At 48.6% G+C, this 12,611-nt stretch overlaps 2 protein-coding genes across 2 annotated transcripts in view; one reads left to right on the top strand and one right to left on the bottom strand.

Moving 5' to 3' along the window:
- The window catches only part of PHAF1 (phagophore assembly factor 1), a 26,242-nt gene extending 15,935 nt beyond the window's left edge, over positions 1 to 10,307 (top strand). Inside the window, exons 8-17 of the mRNA XM_004460887.5 lie at positions 378 to 475; positions 567 to 679; positions 2,842 to 2,975; positions 4,617 to 4,700; positions 6,202 to 6,284; positions 6,756 to 6,799; positions 7,342 to 7,385; positions 7,497 to 7,555; positions 8,109 to 8,181; positions 8,869 to 10,307. Of these exons, the coding sequence (XP_004460944.1) occupies positions 378 to 475; positions 567 to 679; positions 2,842 to 2,975; positions 4,617 to 4,700; positions 6,202 to 6,284; positions 6,756 to 6,799; positions 7,342 to 7,385; positions 7,497 to 7,555; positions 8,109 to 8,181; positions 8,869 to 8,955 (819 nt within the window). The 3' untranslated portion in view covers positions 8,956 to 10,307. The remainder of the gene's footprint in view (positions 1 to 377; positions 476 to 566; positions 680 to 2,841; positions 2,976 to 4,616; positions 4,701 to 6,201; positions 6,285 to 6,755; positions 6,800 to 7,341; positions 7,386 to 7,496; positions 7,556 to 8,108; positions 8,182 to 8,868) is intronic.
- On the bottom strand, positions 9,891 to 12,611 carry B3GNT9 (UDP-GlcNAc:betaGal beta-1,3-N-acetylglucosaminyltransferase 9). Its single transcript, XM_004460888.5, has one exon. It carries the CDS (start codon positions 12,205 to 12,207, stop codon positions 10,999 to 11,001), a length of 1,209 nt encoding a protein of 402 aa, XP_004460945.1. The 5' UTR covers positions 12,208 to 12,611; the 3' UTR covers positions 9,891 to 10,998.

Below are 12,611 nucleotides of genomic sequence, written 5' to 3'. Positions count from 1 at the left end.
AGACCAGCATTCCCAGTATGAGGGCAGTGCCACTGCAAAGTCAGGCTCACTTTTCAGAGAAAAATCCTTCTATGTCTTCCTTTAAATTTCCTAACCACTGCATGGTTTTCTCAATGGCTTAAAATTTGAGAGAGTTTATCCTCTGGATTTTCAGCTGTCTGTTGCTCTTGGCAGTGTTTCATTCATCCTTAGGAAACAACATCCTCAGACTTATGAAAATGATATCTTTTCATAAAGCTTGGTAGAATTAAAGATGAGTTTGCATAGTTGGGTGAGTTTATTGACCTAGGGCCAGATTTGGCTTTGTGCTTTGACCAGGAGTGCCAGGGAGGGCCAGAGCTTGAATCATTAGTAAAACTCCTGTCCTGTTTTTGCAGCCCAATTTTGCCCATGGCCTCGCTTCTCTCCAGATACCCCACGGAGCAACTGTGAAACGAATGTATATCTACAGTGGAAACAGCCTGCAGGATACTAAGTAAGTGAGGGAGTTCATGAGCTTCATGCTGAGGCATGGGCTCCCTAGAAGGGGAGAGCAAAGCCCTTGATCTTTTCGTGACTGCCTCCAGGGCTCCTGTGATGCCCCTGAGCTGTTTCCTGGGCAATGTTTATGCTGAAAGTGTAGATGTTCTTCGAGATGGAACTGGACCCTCAGGTTTACGACTTCGTCTACTTGCTGCAGGTCAGTTACTAGCTTTGGTATGGTGGGTTCACTGTTATATCCATGTTGAGAAATTCCAAAATCCCAAGTTTAGAGGTAGGAGGCAGATGATACAGATGTGTATGATGAAAGCTTTCATTTAAATTTGTGAAAAGTCAAGACATAGTCTTATCATTAGCAAATCTTAATATACAACAGTAACGCTGCTCCCCTCAGCATGTAGACAAATCTGTATCCTATGTGCTTATATAGCTTTTCATTGGTTCCCAGATTATTTCCTGTAGATGTATCTTGTGGCCTGCAGTGTTGTTTGTCCTCCCCTTTTCCACACTTTCTCCCAAGTTTTCAGAGAAGATGGGCAGGGGGCTCTTATTGAATTGTGATTTGGCCACACCCTGCTGAGAGCTCCCCTAACCAAGAACAAGAAAGAGTTGCTGTCTTCAGTAGCTGGTCTGTATAGAAGCCATGCCTTGTTTTGTGACTTTATCTTGCCTGCCCAGTCTCAACTAGTTTGGACCTTAGAATGTGCTTATAGGGCAAGTATCTCCAATTTGGAGTTTGCCTCCATAAAGACAATCTGGAAACTGACAGAGGGGCCATGTTTCATGTTTCATAGTCTAGCACTGAAGTTTGTTAAATTCAGGTCTTATATCAGTTTCTCTGGCGCAATGATTCTTAACTGTTAAGAACCTGGTATATAGAAACTGAACATACATAACTGAAGAATTAGTTCATGACCTCTAGATTAGAAATTCCTTAAAATGCGGTTTTTTGCCAAGGCAAAACACCAGCTGCTTGAAAGAGTGTTGCTGGGAAGCGGACTTGGCCCAGTGGTTAGGGCGTCCGTCTACCACATGGGAGGTCCACAGTTCAAACCCCAGGCCTCCTTGACCCGTGTGGAGCTGGCCCATGCTCAGTGCTTATGTGCGCAAGGAGTGCCGTGCCACGCAGGGGTGTCCCCGCGTAGGGAGTCCCACGCGCAAGGAGTGCGCCCCCTAGGGAGAGCTGACACAACAAGATGACGCAACAAAAAGAAACACAGATTCCTGTGCCGCTGACAACAGAAGCAGACAAAGAAAAACACGGAGCAATAGACACAGAGAACAGACAACTGGGGCAGGGGCGGGGGAGGGGAGAGAAATAAATCTTTAAAAAAGAAAAAAGTATTGCACTTGAACTATGGTTTTGAAGGAATTGCAATGTGGCAATGAAGTCAAATGATTTAGTGTCTTGTCTTCTCAGGATTGCTGCTTGAAATAGGCACCAGGATATTTAGGATCAGAGCAATTAGTCGTCACAGAAGACAATAGGAGGGGCCTGTTGAGGGTGGGCATCTTGGCCACTTCTACCCCAGATAGCATACTCCCAACATTTATACTACTCACTACTCACACTGTTAATGGGGAAAGTATTGTTTCTAAGTCATGATCTCAGGAGGCCACTGGAAACTTTGGGCCCACAGCCCAGCTTTACAGGACTTTTGGTGAGGTCTGTAGGTCACCCAGCCTACAGGATTTATGAACAAAAAGTTTAATAATATGGACCATGCTTTTCAAGGAAGGACCAAGTTAATTTAAATACAGCCTTTATTTGCCACTCAGTATGTGTGTTCTGAGACTAGAGGCTAAGGCCGCCTTGGGTTAGTTGGAAAACCCAGAACCTAGTTAGTTCAGATTTCATATCCCTGGCTTGCTGTACAGGAAAGAGCTTTTATAACTGTAAAGCCTGTACAGAGTAAGGTGATGTCCATGGTTATTATGGTACCAGGAATTCTGGTCCTCTTCTGATTTGTGGTTTCTGTCTTTTGAGTGGGTCAGAAAGCTCTACTGGGAGTATATAGGGGTAGGGAGTGAGTTAATGGGTGATTTGTTCTTTTTGGCCCTTTACAGAGTGGTCTTGTAGTCTCCATCTAGTTGGAGGAAGTACCTCTTAACATAAATCCTTGTGTTTTGTCAGGATAATAATAATAGTACCTCATCATACTTTCCCATAGTATCTTATGTTGCTACTTTTAGAGTCTTGAGCCCTGGTGACTTGGTATATCTGCTTGTGTGCAGTGTTGTCTCTCAGTGATCTGGTAATGCAGTAGGCAACAAATCATCTCTCTGGGACCCCCAAGGTCCTGGGCTGCAGGGTCTCAGGCCCTGGTGAAGAACTTGACCATCCTGCCATGTTCTCTTCAGGTTGTGGACCTGGCCTATTAGCAGATGCCAAGATGCGGGTATTTGAACGTTCGGTGTATTTTGGTGATTCCTGCCAAGATGTTCTTAGCATGCTTGGCTCTCCACACAAGGTCTTCTATAAATCAGAAGACAAGGTAGGGGAAATATGTTTATAGAATGAATAGGTAGTCTCTTCATTTATTATTTTTTAATCCATTCTAATTTAATATTGAGTAAATATGAAACATTTGCTACTTTCCCATAGAATCTTTTCTGCTTAAAGCTGATAGAGAGGGGAGCAGATAGAGCTCAAGTGGTTGAGTGCCTGCGTCCCATATACAAGGTCCCAGGTTTGATCCCCAGTACCTCCTTTATAAAAAAAAAAGGTAGTCGAGAAGTAAATTGAAAAATTGAAAGCATTTTTCTGACCCCCATTCAAGTTATCCTGCTTTTGTCCCTGTCCTTGGACACCAGGGCCTAGTCTATAGTCTGTCACAGCTGGTCTCCTCTCCTGGATTGGTCAGATTCAACAGTCGCAACTCCCCACACTCTTGCTCACTCAATAACTTAATCTTACACAGGCATAGCTCATTTCACTGCATTTTGCAGTTATAGTATTTGTTATAAATTAAAGGTTTGTGGCAATCCTGTGTCGAGCAAGTTTTATCAATGCCATTTTTCCAACTGCTCTTGTTTTGTGTCTCTCTGCCACATTTTAGTTATGTTATGTTCATTGTTTTTTTTAGGCAATGCTATTGCACACTTAATAAACTATAGTATAGTGTACATATAATTTTTATATGCACTGGGAAACCAAAAAATTGGTGAGACTGGCTTTATTGCTGTGGTATGGAACCAAGCCCGCAATCTCTCCAAGGTATGCCTGTACAAGGAATGTAATTTGTAGACTTTCCCTTAATCTAATAACTGTGTTAAGGGGTTGAGTTGCTTTGTTTTGTTTTCTTATGGATTCATTCTCTCCAGAACTTGCTGTTCTTGCCTCTGGAGTGCTCTGGAATTCCCACTCCCACCCCCACCCCCACGTCTGCATGTTTCACTATTTTTTTTTTTTAATAAAATTTTATTAAAGTATATTATTCATTCATGAACATATATAATAAGAATAGTAAAATTTTTTAATTTATGAAATGAAGATGCTTATCATCATACAAGGCTCTCATACATCTCTCTACCACCAACATCTTGTATTGTTGTGACATATTTGTTACAAACTATGAAAGAGCATCATCAAAATATTAGTACTAACTATAGCCCGTATCTTACATTTAGTGTATTTTCCCCCAATTCACCCAATTATTAACACCGTAAATTAGATTATATACTTGTTACAGTCCAAGGGAAAGTTCTCATCTTTGTCCTGTTAACCACAGCCCATCATCCACCACTGGATTTCCCTGTGTTCTACAGTCCCATGCTTTGAATAGTCCATGCAGAGTGTACACTCAGTAGCTCTCATTTTCATCACAGAATTGTGCTGTCATCACCTCAATTTTAGAACATTTTCATTAATCCAAGAGGAAAAATTCTATCTCCTTACACCCCCTATTATTGTCCCTTAGTATTAAAATATTCTTGCCTTTGCTGCAAGATATTACAGTATTACTGTTAACTTTTGTCTATAAGTTACATAGTTATAATTTTCCCTTGTATCACCATATTTTTAGCACTTTATAAAAGAAGAGCATTTTTATATTTATACTATGAACTACAATCTGCATCTACCACTGAAATTTAAGGGGTTGAATTTTTAATCCATTGATATTTTTTCCTAACAGATGAAAATTCATTCTCCTTCCCCTCATAAGCAAGTTCCTTCCAAGTGCAATGACTACTTTTTTAACTACTTCACTCTTGGGGTGGTAAGTTGTGCTTCCTTAGAGAAACATTCCATTTCTGTAGGTATGGGTATATGTCAGGGTGGGTAATGCAGCTTTGCACAGCTTTGTGCCGCTGTAACCATCCCCAGAGCATTGAGAAACTTAGCCCCAGCTGGCTTTGCTCGGTGTTGTCTTACATAGCCTCTGGTACACTAAAGTAGACCTTTTCTGCCACCAGGATGGTTGAGAAACACAGGGTTCCTAGTATGCTTTGACTTCTTTTCTGAGGAAAACATGCTGCACAGATGCAGGCTCTGGAAATCAGGTTAAGATGTATTAGAAATGGCCCGTTTGTAGAGCGCAGTACCTTCTAGAGTCACAAAACAAAAATACTAATAAGTCTCAGAGACTGGAAATGTGCTTATTTTTGTTCAAGGAGTCACCCTAGAGGCATTGCTGCAGTCCTAAGTTCTGATTTTAGGGTGCCAGAAAAAGCTGGTGGCCAACTTCAGCACTAACAGTCTGGTTGGTAGATAATATATATGTGTGAGACATGATTGTGTATTTACTGCACCGGCAGGAGATATCTCAGAGGGCAGGGCTGGCCTGGACTGTGAGTCTTCCAACCTTTGAGCCTACTGGAGTTCTGAGGCAGAGAGTACTTAGGGCAGCAGAGCACTCTGAATCTTGAAGGGTAGATTCCAGAGAGACAGAAAAGAGAGGGTAGGTCTTTTGATGTGGAAAAGACCAAGCAGGAGCCAGATAGATGGCATTTCTAGGAGTAGTATAAGAGCTGCACTGGAATCATGTTCTTGAAGGTATAATGGTGACAGGAAAGAATGGCGCTGTTGAAAGCTAGACCTCTGAGTTTGACAGTCGGTGATATTAGATAGCAGAGAAGATGGAAAGAAAGAACCAGTCTTAATGTATGACTTAGTGTGGCTGTTAAGTCCTATTAAGGACTTAACCTGAGCAGCTAGAGATGGAAACCTGGGAAGGTTGTGGGGAATAAGTGTAAATTATCATTTGGCAATATCAAATCCAGGTCTGAGTCCTGTTGATGGGTCAGGCTGGAACTTCAGTTTCAGAAGTTCTCCACTCCCACAGAGAGGGCATAAGAGAAGGCAAGAGGCTCTGGCAGTTCATGGCAGTCATAGTCATCAGGTACCTTGAGATCTTTGAGAGTCTGGTGATCCCTGAATTAAGTCAAAATCCATACTTGCTTGACTTTTTTTGGCAGGTGTAGTTGGCAGGAAGGATCTCCCTGAAATGTGGTTCCCAGGCAATGGGAGCTGTAGTCTCCTGTGCCTGCCAAACCTAGTGGTACTAGATTTGGGATGGGAGAGATGTATGTTGCAGGGTTGCCTCACTGAAGATACCCAGTAAAGGCTTGTCCTCAGTTGTCCCCTTGACTGTTCTTTAGGAGGACGCATTTGTGTCCCCATTGTGAGGAGAGAGTTCCCAAGTTGAACATGCCCTTGGAAAGGCTCCTGTCCTGCCTCAGTAGCATTCCCTACTTGAGCACCCTTGTTTTCTATCCCAGGACATCCTCTTTGATGCAAATACACATAAAGTGAAGAAGTTTGTCCTACACACCAATTACCCTGGGCATTATAATTTTAACATGTGAGTATACATACTATACCTATACCTGCCCCTCTAAGAAGTGAATTGTGGGCTAAAAAACCCCACGAAAGAAAGCTCATGGCTTTGGGTTTCAGCAAATTTATTTACACCTGAATTCTTGATATTTCATGGGAAGTGAACCACATTTACCGTTTGCTGTGTTCCTGATGCCATGCCCAATGCTTTATTTACCTCTCTCTGTACCCATTTTACAAATGGGAAATAGGTTTGGAAAGCTAGGTGTCATATCCAAGGTGATAGGGTCATCAGACCCCAGGGCCATGCTCTTTTCTGTTTGACTTCATATCTAAATCTGACCTTCCCCAGTGAATGCTGTGTCAGGGGCCCAGAGCCAGAGCCTTGGGCAGGTTTGTTTGATTCTTTTTCCCCCTGGGGTGGGGGATTAGGGTGCAGGGGTGGTCAGGTTTCCCAGGAGGGGCCCAGCCTTTACCTCATCTTCTTTCTCTGTAGTTATCACCGCTGTGAGTTCAAGATCCCACTAGCCATAAAGAAAGGTGAGTAGTAAATGTCCTCAGGTAGGGTTTTGGAGTAAGTTTTCTACTATCTGAAGGGAAAAGGATCCAAGCAGAGAAGATTTGGTTTAAGGAGGCTTTGCCTATCTGCTTCTGTTTCGCTGGGATGGGTTCCTTGTTCTGAAGGCAGCTTGTTCTTAATCTGTAGTCTCCTGAAAGCCCTCAGAGTCTCTCCCTCTCACTGTGGGATTGCTAACCTCTGGTGGATAGAGTTTATTATCTACAGATCTAGGTATCCCCCAACTTATCCTTGGTGTCTGCCAGCCTCATGACTGCTGCCCACTGCCAGGTGGTGCAGCTCATGCCTTACTGACCTCCCTCACCTTTCCCATCCCCTTCTACACTAGAACTCCAGAGCAACCTGTCTATTCTCCTACATAATTTAACCCCATGGCAAAGGGTAGCCAAGCCTGGATTCTGCCTAGGACTAGGACCGTAGGTAGGGCTGAGCCATGTACCTGAGCAAGTGTGGAACTGACTCCAGACTGGGCCAGCTACCAATTACCCCTATGGTCTCTTTTCAGAAAATGCAGAGGGCCAATCAGAAACATGCACCACCTACAGCAAGGTAAGCTACTCTCCTCCTGACATAGTCCGAGAATGAGGTGAGTGTGGACCTGCTAGCAGTCTGAGGCTCAGATCCCTGCTAACCGTATATTGTTCTCTATTCCTCCTGCAGTGGGACAATATCCAGGAGCTCCTGGGCCACCCTGTGGAGAAGCCCGTTGTCTTGCACAGGTTAGGGGTATTGCTTAGAAATTATAGAAGTTTCTGATACTGCCACAAAACACTTCTTGCCCCACCTTGCACCTAGGACTGAAATAATAGTTCTGCATGTTTACCTGTGACAGAGAGGTGGCCCCCTGGGGATAGCTTACATCTTCCCACCCTACCTTCAAGTAGGAGGGCCCCCTCATCCCTAGTTGACATTCAGAAAGATAGTCTCAATTGGCTGTCCTGGGCTTTCTTCCCCAGCAAGGCTGCTACCTACTATGGTTCACAGTTCCATTCCTGGTTGCTATACTGCCTGAGTATCCCTCTCACTTGAAAAGGCCCCTTTTCCTGACTTACTTCTGGGCTGGCATTCTTTACCCAGTTGGATTGTATAAGATTCAGAGCTGAGTGAGGCCCATCCCTACCACCAGGACCTCAAGGGCCTGTGTGGGAAATAGACATATACTCAGAGCCATGTGAGAGTGCTGGCCATGAGCCCCTATCCCAGAAGGGACTGAATGCCCTGCCTGGTGTTGGCCTCTGTCTGCCCCACTAATTCTGGCTTCTCTGGTCTCAGGTCATCCTCCCCCAACAACACCAACCCATTTGGCTCCACATTCTGCTTTGGGCTTCAGCGGATGATCTTTGAGGTAAGCCCTGTGGGCCTAGTGATAGGCTGGCTGAGGTGGGGTCAGTGGTCTTAGCAGGAACAGGCAAGTGATTGAGGGAGATAGGGGAGGTTCTAGTAGGTTAACCATGCCTCATCAACTCTGTCTGCTGAGAGCTTGCCTACCTACACATGATCAGTGAGGGTCCAAAAATGATGTCGGGAAATTCAGCATCATGGATGCTGAAGCAGTGGTCTTTACCAACAAGATAGAAAAGTAACGGAGATCCACATTTATATCTGAACACCGGTACAGCAGGGAAGGCACAACCACAGGGCACATGAGGCTCAGCCAGGTTGAGTGTTGGGGCCCTTATGTGCCTCATGAATAAATGTACTGTGGGTAAGTGGCTGTGGAGGCCCCAATGGCTTGGGAGAATGAGCTATCCCTATTTTCCCTTCTGGATACCATATCTTCCATGGGTCCTTAGCAGTTCCAGAAGGATGGGACAAATGAGTGTGGTGTATGAGGTACAAGCAAAGACCCTGGGGATTCCTAACTTGAATTGAGGGATGTTCATGAATCTGGAAGCCCAGCCTTGTGTATGTGGCGCACACAAGTCACAGCTCCAGTGCTAATCCCACTGGTGGGTTTGTAGGTCTGGTCACCTGCTTTGCCTACATCCCTTCTATCCCTCCCCCTTGACCCACTGTCTTATTCTCACACCAGGTCATGCAGAACAACCACATTGCCTCGGTGACCCTTTATGGCCCTCCTAGGCCTGGTGCCCACCTGAGAACAGCGGAGCTCCCCTAGGGACATCACCACCCATGCTTCTCTGCTCCAGGGAGCTGTGCATCATATCCTGCTCAGTGGCCTTTGGTATGCCACCCTGTGGGTTTTCTTGGATACCTTGCCAGTGTTGAAGGCCTGTTGTGATGCTCTGAAGTGGGGCTAGGGGCCTCTGTCTTCAGCCTGCCAGCACCAGACTACAAAGAGAAGCACAGACTCTGAGCCTTGATTACCTGGGCCCAGAAGCTCATCTAACACATGAGAAGGGACGGTCCTGTCTCCCTTATGACAACCCTGTCCCCTGCATATTGGGAAAACTTGGGTTCTTCCTGTGGCTGAGGACACAGGCACCCAGGACCAGGATGAGGACAAGGAGCCCTGACTTTGGCCCCGTGTTGCCACATGACCCTTAAAGCAAGCAGGTAGCATGTCCATCATACTTGGTTGTGATGTTTGCACTACATCCACTTTAGTTACTGTGGCCAGGGTGGCCCATCTGCCTTCCCCATTCCTTTCTTGCACATGCTCCCCGCTCCCTGCCAGGCCCTGTAGGTGCACCCTACTGGTTGAAACACGGCTTTCTACCACCCAGGCACATGCCCAGGCCTGGTTCTCACCCCTCTTGGAGGCTGCCTTCAGGGTCACCTGTGCCCCTACTCTGCTCTAGCCTGAATGGGGGACTGCATGTTCCATCCTATTTGCCCTTTTTTCTTATTTAATGCCAAAGTTCTAGCCAAAGACATCTTCCCTTTGTTGTATTTCAGCTTCTGTTCTGCACTGTGGGCTGGCTCTCTGCCCCAATCCTGGGCCCTGTCCCTCAGGCCTATCCATGCCTCAAGACCTCTGGTGGCTCAAGAAGGGCTGGGCTGCTCAGTCTCTTCATGGGTCTTGTTAAGGAAAACAGAATATGTGCTTTAAAAATATTAAGCTTTTTGAAAAGAATTGAGAAGAGAAACATGTAATATCCCATTTTTAATATTTTGGCCTAGCAACTTGTGATACATAGATGACAATTTTGTGAGTTTTTCAAATGTGTGTACAGACTTTTGTAAATATGACTTTTGTAATTAACTCATGTACAGCCTCATCATGAATAGTTTAATGATGAATATGCTGGGGACCTGCCTCAGACTCCTGTGTAGTTCCTGAACAGCTAGGCTTGTGTGTCGCTCCTGACTTTGTGACAGACTGGTGTCTTCCCATATGGACCAGGGCCTGGCCAGAGACACCCCCCCCACACACACACACACATACATCCCACTTGTCTGGGGCAGCCAGGACTGTTCCCATCAACCTTCCATATCCCTTGCCCAAATAAAAGCACCTGTGCTCTCAGCAACAGCCCTGTGTGCTGTTGCTGGGATGTTTGTATTACAGTGTGTGTGGGTGTTGGTTTTTTATTGAGGAAAGGGGATGAGTAGTTGAACATGGGAAAACTTACAGCAGAGGAGTCTCGGGGAGAGGGGCCTTGGCTCCTCCAAAGAGGATAGTACACAGCATCCTGAGTGTGGCTCTATCCCTAGAGTTCCAGCCAGACCGGGCACAGGAGGGGTTGGCACCAGAAAAGTAGACCTCAGAGGGGCAGTTCTAAAGACCTGGCAGGGCTGGGAATCCAGTTTGGAGCAGCAGGTGAGGACCAGAACTTCTACCCTCCTGTTCAGTTGTGGCAGGATGCCTGCCAGCTCCATAAGAGACAAGGCCACCCCACCCCCAAACCAGTGGAGCCTAGCCTTGGGTAAAGAGACCTGCATATGTCTGCATCATCCCAGGGGTTCCAAACCAAGAAGCAGGTGTGGCACAGGAGCCCCCTATTGCTCTTCCGCCTGCCCCCAGACATACAGATACTAGGGGTATCAGTCCTGTCCACCTTCTCTGGGGCTTATTTGTGACAAGAGCTTGGTCCTCAGTCACCTCAGCCCTAGCTCTCTCAAAGGGCCAATCTCCAGTACCTAATCACAGACTCTGCTCCCCTTTCTAGGGAAGAATCACAATAACTACCTTTCCATCAAGAAATCTCCCACTCCATCCTGGGTTTGAGTGAGGGGAGCTTGGGGCAGGGTTAGGTGGCTAGGGGCCCCACTGGAAGGGGCCTGCAGCAGCAGGCCATGAATGTGCACAGGCTGGCCCAGGCGGCCCTTGTAGCAGGCGCCACATAAGCCAGATGTCAGCGGCCGAGAGCCCGTGTACTACAACCAGCTCCCGGTAAAAGCAGGGGTCGAAAGTGTGCAGGTGCGGTGCGGCCGAAGGTGGGGAGATGCCAAAGGTGCGGAAAGCTGGGTGAGGCTCCGGTGTGAGCCGCAAGCGCTGTAGACACATACCCAGAAAAACGTCGTCAATAGGGAAGAGTTCAACCTGCGCACAGGCGTCAGCCAGTCGGCGCAGCGTGGCCCCAGAAATCACGAAGCCACCACCACCCGCGTAGGCTGGATAGGCGTGCAGGCCGTACACAGCTTCTGGAATATAGTACTTGCTGGCTCGCACCCGGATTGGCCGCGCCTGCACAATCACGTCACCCACAAGTAAGTCTTGGGCGGGATCCCGTGAAGCCAGGAACTCCAGCAGGTTTCCCACGTGCACGAACACATCGGAGTCGCCCTTAAAAACAAAGCGAACGTCGGGGCAGAAGGCTGAGGCCCAGGCCAGGAAGTGGATCTCCTTCAGCGTTAAGTTGAAGAACGTGTCGTCAAAGGCCCAGAGCAGTACGTCCGCGTAGGCATCGCTCTCAGCACGCAGCAGGGCGCTCCAGTGCGCTCGCGCCCCAGCCTGCTCCGCCTCCGCCCCGTCAGGGCCCGCGCCCCTGGGCACGCCGAGCAAGAACACGCGGCGCACGAGCGCCCCCTGCACGCGGCCCTCAGCGCCCCACGTTTGCCGCACTGCTTGGCGCCGCTCGAAGTCGGCCGCCACCGACTTGACGGCGATGAGCAGGTCGGGTGGGCCGCCGGGTTCGCCGTCACCGCGGCACTTGAGCGGCTGGTTAATGAGCAGCGGGAAGCGCCGCTGGTCCTTGGCGCGCAGGTAGCGGCCGAAGTCAAAGGGTCCCGTAGGCGTGGGCGGCGGCGGCGTATCCCCTTCGTAGACGGGCAGGTCTGCGGCCGCCTCCGGTGCAGGGAAAGCGCGAGGCCCCGGGGTGGGCCTCCGCGTCGCCTTTCCGGGCCCTGGCGGCGCGCTCGTCGTGGGGGCCGCGCGGTCGCGTTGCGAGTAAAGCAGGAGGCCGAGGGTGGCGCCGAGGAGCAGCGTGAGCGCCGCGTCCCCGCGTAGGCGCAGCCTCCGCCGCATATCCGCGCGGCTGACGCCGGCGCCCCCTGCAAAGAGGCGCGGTCAGGGACTCGCGGGGCGGGAGCCCCGCCCTCCGGCTACCCACTGTTCATCCACCCTGGTGGTTCATCCCCTCTGGTCGTTCTCCGGGCTCGAACGCACCCTCCGGGATGGGTTCCTGAAGGCCGGGAAGGTCCTCTCTGAATCCAACCCCTACGCCTTCAGCGCCGGCGCAGGCCGGTGCCCTAAGCCCCGGGCAGGGAAATGCGGAGCCTCCCAGTCTTTTCAACCCTTCCCCACCCGCTACGCTGTTCCTGGGATCCGGACACTCACGCTCGGCCCTCGGGAGCGGCGCGGCCCCGGACGCCAGGGCCTCCGGGGCTCAGCGCTCGGTCCCAAGGGCGGCCATGGACGCGGCCTGGGCC

The sequence above is a fragment of the Dasypus novemcinctus genome, chromosome 18 (genome assembly GCF_030445035.2).
Source record: "Dasypus novemcinctus isolate mDasNov1 chromosome 18, mDasNov1.1.hap2, whole genome shotgun sequence".
NCBI lineage: Eukaryota > Metazoa > Chordata > Mammalia > Cingulata > Dasypodidae > Dasypus > Dasypus novemcinctus.
The sequence above is the reverse complement of the archived record's forward strand: the minus strand, read 5'-3'. Positions and strand labels throughout refer to the sequence as shown.